Source organism: Homalodisca vitripennis, chromosome 2 (assembly GCF_021130785.1).
Source record: "Homalodisca vitripennis isolate AUS2020 chromosome 2, UT_GWSS_2.1, whole genome shotgun sequence".
NCBI classification, from domain to species: Eukaryota; Metazoa; Arthropoda; class Insecta; order Hemiptera; family Cicadellidae; genus Homalodisca; species Homalodisca vitripennis.
In genome coordinates, this window is record NC_060208.1 from 98027443 (window position 1) to 98035193 (window position 7751).

At 34.1% G+C, this 7751-nt stretch overlaps 1 protein-coding gene across 5 annotated transcripts in view; it reads right to left on the reverse strand.

The window, feature by feature from the left end:
• Positions 1–6292, reverse strand: part of LOC124354397 — a 38864-nt gene extending 32572 nt beyond the window's left edge. For 3 of the 5 annotated variants that reach the window (XR_006921678.1, XM_046804819.1, XM_046804820.1), the window contains exon 1: positions 5086–6251. Coding sequence is in view for 3 of the 5 variants with exons in the window: in XM_046804819.1 (XP_046660775.1) it covers positions 5086–6008 (923 nt within the window). In the remaining 2 variants the exon portion in view is untranslated. Of the gene's footprint in view, positions 1–5085 lie in introns of all 5 variants that reach the window. The other 2 variants (XR_006921679.1, XM_046804821.1) reach the window with 2 other exon arrangements.
• Positions 6293–7751: the final 1459 nt, after the last annotated feature.

Genomic DNA, 7751 nt, shown 5'->3' on the forward strand with positions numbered 1-7751 from the left:
CCATTATATTAATTAAAAAAAGTCAAACAAAGTCATAGGTTAGTCCATTCTGCATTTCCACAACATTAAAATCCGTTTAACATGGACTCTAATGAGGGATAGTCTAGAATGCCAGTTAATTTTATGGTTAAGTCCATTTTGCCTTTCAGGGAAATGCACAATTACAACTTGGATTAACCCATTTTACTGAATATAAGATAAACCACTGCCAGAGGTTTAGCCCATTTCTGCACTAAAAACAAGATTTTGTTTTGCATCATATGGCGATCTACCCAACTCAAGAATCAAAATTTGTGGGTTAGTTCATTCTGCCTTTCAGCCACTCATATGTTATTTACACTATAACTGACTAGATGTATGCCAAATTTCACAGCTGCAGTATAATAAGAGGCCACCATCACAATAGAATCATGTTTATGATTATCTACACTATTGAAACAAAAATGTTGATGATACGAATTACGTTACAGATATTTAAAATCATATTATAATTCAGCTGTTTTAAATCTAAAATATTAATAATTTACTAGCTGTTACCTGCGCCTTCGCTCGCAATCTTTAGAACCAAAGTCCTTATATTACTTAGTAAAAGCAATTATGATGTAGTATGATGGGAGTCGTATAAAGTGATATTAGGAGTGTGCCTTCAAGAAAATGTATCAAAGAAACCAAGTTTTGATCATAAAGTATCTTCTTTCGGCTCTATTCATTTACCTTCGATGTAACCAAATTCGATTAACTTATGTGCAAACATTCACGGATTTGTATAATGAGGTTGTTTTCATAATAGCGTTTAATAGTATTTTTTTTTAATTAAATAGTTTATTGATCATTGATGCAATCTGAATTTAAAAACACTACTGATCAAGCACTTTACAATAAAAATGTTTTAAATTTTAAATGTAAACAAATGTTTCTGCCTCTTTGATGAACTTCAGCTGAAAGTATTATCAGCTGTTAAGTATCAGTTCGCTTTGTATTACGTGTTGTAGCGCAGTCTGTCGGATCCAATATAAAACACACCAACATCAACAACAATTTATAATTAAAAAATTAATGAAATAAACTATTAAAATCTCTAAAAGTATGCCTATGTTACTTCCACGAACGTGTAGAATCACTGTACAAAATTTCACGATGTTTCGTGCATTGGTTCCAGAGTTATAACGGAACATACAAACACACATTTATATATATAGATTGATGAATAAAAAACTATCAATGTTATGTGTATCTTTAAAATGTAACAAACAAAATAGTTTAACATTTAGTTACTTTTTACTGTTTTTAAGGATAAATGTGAATAACAGATAGTGACACAACACATAATTAAACTAGTGGCCATTACTCAAATACCATATAAGTGATTATACTTTGTTAGAATTAATTTGGAACAATATTGTTATTTAATACGGGTAGGGTACGATAAGCGGACCCGACTTTTTATATCAAAGAATGTAATCATCGATAACTAATACTAGCATCTCAAATCCTAGGCTATCAATTGGTATAAAAGTATCTATAGTCCTCAATAATAATCATGTGTTTTGAATTAAAATTTTAACTTAATATTTACAGTGATCAAACAAATTATTATAATCAAAATTAGGAAAACTGAAGACGACCATATTTGCTCCTCTCACAGTTACAGTTGTTTCTTTCCCACAAACTTCACGTAATGGGTCTTTCAGTACGAGTCCAACATGTTGAAGCCACGATAAACATGTCTTACCATCTTTCAAAGCAATGTCGTGTAGTTTTCTAAAATTGACTGCCATTTTTAATAATCAAATGGTACTTATGTAAAATTGAAATATTACCCTACTTGTATTATTTGAAAGTCAACAGCTGTTGATATAGATTATTTTAGTTTTTTTCTCTTTTAAGCCTCAGCTTCAGCTATGTAGACTTCGATGTACACTGGTTTATTTTCAAAGTACACACACTGTTTCGTGTCTACACATTATTGGCCCTCCCCGGGATTTGAACCCGTGATCAGTTAGAGAGACGAGACCATTAGTCTACGGAGGAGGACTTTAAGTTAATTGTTCAAAATAATTAATCAATATCGATTGATTATATTGATGGTTATGATTAAGTAATATCGTTTGCCAATTTCGATATAAAAAACCGGTGGTAGGGTACGATAAGCGGACCCGGTTTTTTATATCGAAGAATATAATCATTGATACCTAATATTCGCATATAAAATCATAGACTATCAATCAATATAAAAGTAATAACAATCATATGTTTTAAATTAAAATGTGAATTTAATGATGTAACAAATAATAAATGAACATAACGAAAATCAGGGAAACTCATAACTTTAACTAAATGAATCAGAACGAGAACAATCAAACAGCAAAACCATAAATAATTAAGAAATGATAACAAACATTGGGAATAGAAAATAAATTAGAACATAAAAATAATTAGAATAGGAAACGGAAATTTGTCAAACTATCTACATGTCTTCGCCTGGGTAGCAATTTTTTACAGCTTTTAAGAAATGGTTGAATGCGTCCTCTTCAGAAAATTGTACCTTTCTTCTATATAAATATTCACAGAGGTGATCTGCGAGAAGGTCGGCTGGGATACCACTTCTTAGACTACGTTTTACGGCTCTCCACGAACTTTCAACTGTCTGAGTGTTGGCACCAATTGCTGGGTTTAAAAAGTTTTCACTTTGGTTCTCAGTAAAATGGACAAAACCACAATCACTTAATCCAAAATATGCTTTCCACATATCTATAACTATGGTTGTTCCAGGCTGTACGTGTTTTAGTACGAGAGGAATGAGAGTTTTTGCATCTCGTTTGTTTTCAGGACAAATCTCTATCCTATATCTACCCCCACGTTTTTGTCCTTCCGGTATAGTTTCTATTAAACCTAGAATCCAGGTTCCTTCTACCAACCTCCCTTTGTTATTTTTATGTTTACCAATTTTACACTCATCAACTTCCACCACCACTCCAGGACCTCCAAGCTTTTCTTCCCTATTAAACTGATCATCTATCCAAACAAAACACACTTCCCTGCAAAACGACAGCCAGTCAGATATCGTACTTCTAGATGGACTGTGTAAATCAGAACTACACTCAAGAATTAAAAAATCGTAATTTGTCTGATTTCTGGAAAAGAAGTACATTAAAGTCACAATATTGCGCAGTCCGAACTTTGACCCTTCAAAAAAAGTATTCTTCAGTGCGTTTTTACTAAAATTGTGTCCACCATTACCTTCTTTTTTGCTCCTCTGACAGTCACATTTGTTACCTTTCCACAAATATCACATAATGGATTCTTAGGTATTAACCCAACATGCTGAAGCCATAAAAAACATGTTTTATCGTCTTTTAAAGCAATTTCGTGAAGCTTACTAAGATTGACAGCCATTTTTAATTAATCAGTATCGATTGATTATATCGATGGTTATGATTAAGTAATATCGTTTGCCAATTTCGATATAAAAAACCGGGTCCACTTATCGTACCCTACCCAAACCCGGGTCCGCTTATCGTACCCTACCCAAAACCGGGTCCGCTTATCGTACTCTACCCTTTAATACATTAAAAAGAGCTAATAAACATTAATTTTAAATAACTATAACTAAAATGTTTTTGTTTTTGATAGTTTTAAGTATTTCTGGTAGACTTTAATAAGCGGCCTACACTCGTTATTCGGTTGGTTTAAGTATTTCGGGTAGACTTTAATAAGCGGCCTACACTCGTTATTCGGTTGGTTTTATCAAATGGTTCGATGTTTTTTCTGAAGGAATAATTCGATATCAGGTACTTTGGGATTATACCGACCACACCAGTATGAAGAACACAAAAATAGAAATGTATAGAAACAAACATGATAGAACGAAAAAACAACTCTTCAATTACAAAATTACAAACTTACAAGCATTTCCAGGTATTGTGATCGGTATTGTTGTCGCTGTTATCTTATCTTTCTCGAGAATCCTGATTACGGCAGGCCGCGCGGCATCACGTGATTTGCACGGTACATCATTGCCTTTCCATTACAATTCAATTTATATTTCTGATTAGCCCCTCTAGAATTTGATATTTTACTGATAGGTACTATCTCGAGGGATGTTTTTCTTTCGTCGACATCAGCGCGGGGCAGCACCGAAGGTGCTGCCGAAGCCCGCGCTGATGGCCGGAGGCACTCGCATTTTGGGTGGCGGAATGTGATCAAGAATAAAAACAAGTTTTGAGTGTTTATTTAATAAAAAGTTTAGTTTGGTAAATGTTTGTTTTTGTTGAATTTTTGTGTTTGGAGAAATGTAGAGGTAAAACACGGAAGTACAACAAAGCGATGCACCAGCTGAACGGGCGGCGAGACTCTGCAATCACGTTATCTACTAGACGCTCGACTTTGACCTCTGTTTGAGGATGGGGAGGTGTTTGCGATAAGACAATTCCTGTTTTATATTGACGAAATATTGTTCTACGCTAATCTAGTAATCAGTAGAAACGAAATGTGAAATAACGATTCATGTCTGGGTGTGGTCGGTATAATCCCAAAGTACCCGATATCACAATTTATTAACCTTAGCATATGATTTCAACTTATTAGTTATAGTAATTTTAATATAATCAATAAACAACAAAAAGTAACGAGATTTGTTTACTCAGCTTCAACATGTAGGTTTTGCTTCTGGTAACACACAGGGAGAATTCTTTCCTCCATTTCACAAAAGCGGTTACTCATTGATATTAAGCTCGGGCAAGTTAAAAATATTATAAGGTTTCTTTGATATCTAAGTCTACGCCATACTTGGTTTTGTTGTTTTGTAATGTTAGTGTTAAGTTTGTTTTTAAAATTGTAATGTACGAAATTCTTCTTGTTCAGCAATTTATTATAAGTCTTATCGTGTACGTTTTTTACATATCGAAGTTGGATAATATATCGAATTGTTAGATCAAAGAACCGAGTAACAAGTGTAGGCCGCTTATTAAAGTCTCCCCATTTCTAATTGATAATTTGGTACCCTGATACGATTTCAGTGGTGGCCTCTTACTAAACTGCAGCTCTATAAGTGACATTAGGTGCACACACTTATATATGCCTTACCCAGATTCCTTTTTGGTATCACGTCGGTATAAATCTCCAGCAGCTATGAAAAAATGATGTAGTCGTTGCAGCCTTTTGTATTTCCGCTTGAACTGATATTCTGCTAGTAAGCCAGTAAGGTCTGTGTAACAGCTCCTAGGTACATTACTAATACTAACTTCTCTCCATGTCTTTTCCATGGATTTTTTGCACTCACTCATCATCTCAGGTTTGACAAATTTCACACAATGTTCTACAGTATAATCGAGAAATTGTTTATCTTTAAGGGAGAGATAGATTTTGATGCAATTAGTCACTACAAAGGTGTTTGGGAGTATCCACTCTTTAAAAGCTGAAAGAAGATTGGCAGGCTCAGGATTTTCAATCACAATGAAGAATGATTTCTTAGATTCTATCTCAATACCACTTAAAACTAACTGGTTTGGTATGGATCTCTGTTTTGTTTTAGACATATCTACATAAGCTTCAACAACTTCTATATATTTTGAATCACCACCCAGTTTTTCACTTTTTTTTAAACAATCATGGGTCATTACATCACGAGAATACTTACACCAAGAACTAATTGTGCAAGTATTGACATCTAGCTCTTCTTCGAACAATTTGGATCTAGGTGGTCTTACATGAAGTAGAAAAGTAATTATTCGCCAATACACCTTGATATCTAATTTCGTGCGTTCAAAGAGTGTACCACTTTTTGCAGATATCCTACCTACATTACATCTTTTTTTTTTTTTCTTTTTTCTAGCTATGAAGTGGTGACAGCGATAATTCAACTTCTCCTTGTTCAGTATTAACCTGCTGCTGCACTTAGGGCATATTATTTCATTCATAAAAACTTTATGTTCAACTAAAAATTCTACTACCCAACCACTATCCAACCTTAAACTCTCAATCAGTCCAATATCACACTGTTGGCACATTGAAAACTGTAAGTAATCCTAATAAAGAATAAAATTTAATCTAGATACGGCGTTACACCAATATCAATCCACTAAAATATTAACTACTAAGCCTGCTGAAAAGTTTGTATTTTATCCACAAACTAAAATTAAACGTCGTGAACAATAACAAATAGTTTATGCATCTACAACATCTAATTGCTAGAAAATTGTTATAACCTAACAACATTAACACCAAACAAACGCAATACTAATACTACAACTACTAACTGAACTACTGGAGTCTGGAACTACACATATTTCAGGCGCTTCCTCTACTTCTTCTTCTTCTGTCCTTCTCTTTATCAATCAGCCAGTGTGCGTTTGCTCGTTAAAGAACACTATGCATACAGAATAGTAATGTAGCTGAGCATAGCTACTAAAACCACAACACCGACAAATTGATATTGTTCATAATGAATTGCCTCACAGCATCTAATATCATTTCTTCATAGGCTAGGAATATATGGTTCGGGCGATTGCCCGAATGAACGATATTTTGTATGTACACAGGGAACGTGAAAGTCAAATTGTTTATTGCGAAAACATAAAATTATGTATAGCAAATGTCTAAAAATTTAAATTAAAATAGTTTTATAATTTATACCACAATATCCATTCTTACATACAGTTTTTACATTCTTTCAGTCTCATTCATACGCCAATTCTATCCACTTCAAACGTAGGGTTCAGTCTTGTAAATGATCGATCTCCCAGTTGTGTGCCATAAATTCGCCAAAATTATAAAATGCCTTTGACACTAAAAAGCGTTTGTGGCGAAATTTTAACGCTTGTGTGTTGGGGAACTTTTGATGGAATTTGATGATTAAATGAACACCAGCTTGTAAGGGCAAGTGCTCGTAAGCAACCGCTCTGTGTCTTTCAGTTCGGTAACTGTCTTTCCCTGTGATATCCTACTCATTTATGTCTCGGCCCCTTATCAGGGCACCTCTTACTTACAGAACAGAATTATTTGCAAAATGTAGAGACTGCAGAGTCAACAGTTGCAATTGATTGAAAGCTTGTGTGCAGGATTCTCTGAAATTTATTTTTGCGATTATTCAAATCGCTTTCTTTTGCAATTTGAACGCTCGTAAAATTGATTGTTTGCGCACGTCCCCCTTAAAATCAATCCGTAGGAAAGGTGTGGATAAATTAGGCCATAATACGCCGTCGTCAGTACTTGATTATGGCAGTATGTGGCTAGGGACCTCAAAACATAAATGCCTGAAGACAATTTTGCGCAAACTAGGTCCTAATCGTAGTCGTAGGTGGTTGGTAGACGAATGCAGACGTATTGTGACCTGTATTCTGTAGTTCAGTTTTAATGATTAGTGTTATGCTTAGTCTTTATTAAATGCATGTTTTAGAGTTAGTGAAGTTAACACACAACATGGTGGTTGTGATTCCTGACTTAGTCTTGTCCTAACGCTTTGGTATGATTTGTTTATTTTAACCTAGTTTGTAATTATGTATTGGGTTAGTTATTTACCTGAAGAAGATATCAGATTGCAGATCTAGAAACGTAGTGTTACTGATTTTTGTTTCACTGAACGATGGCAATTGTCCGAAAAATCCTGTCTCCTTCACAATCTTTCCATCGTCAAAAATAAACTTCAAACAAAGAATTTACTAATGTTTATTGATGTATCTTTTAAACTAATATCAGGACCATAACAAACATAGTCATACAAGTCCGTTACAAAACCAGACCAAAAAAACTGT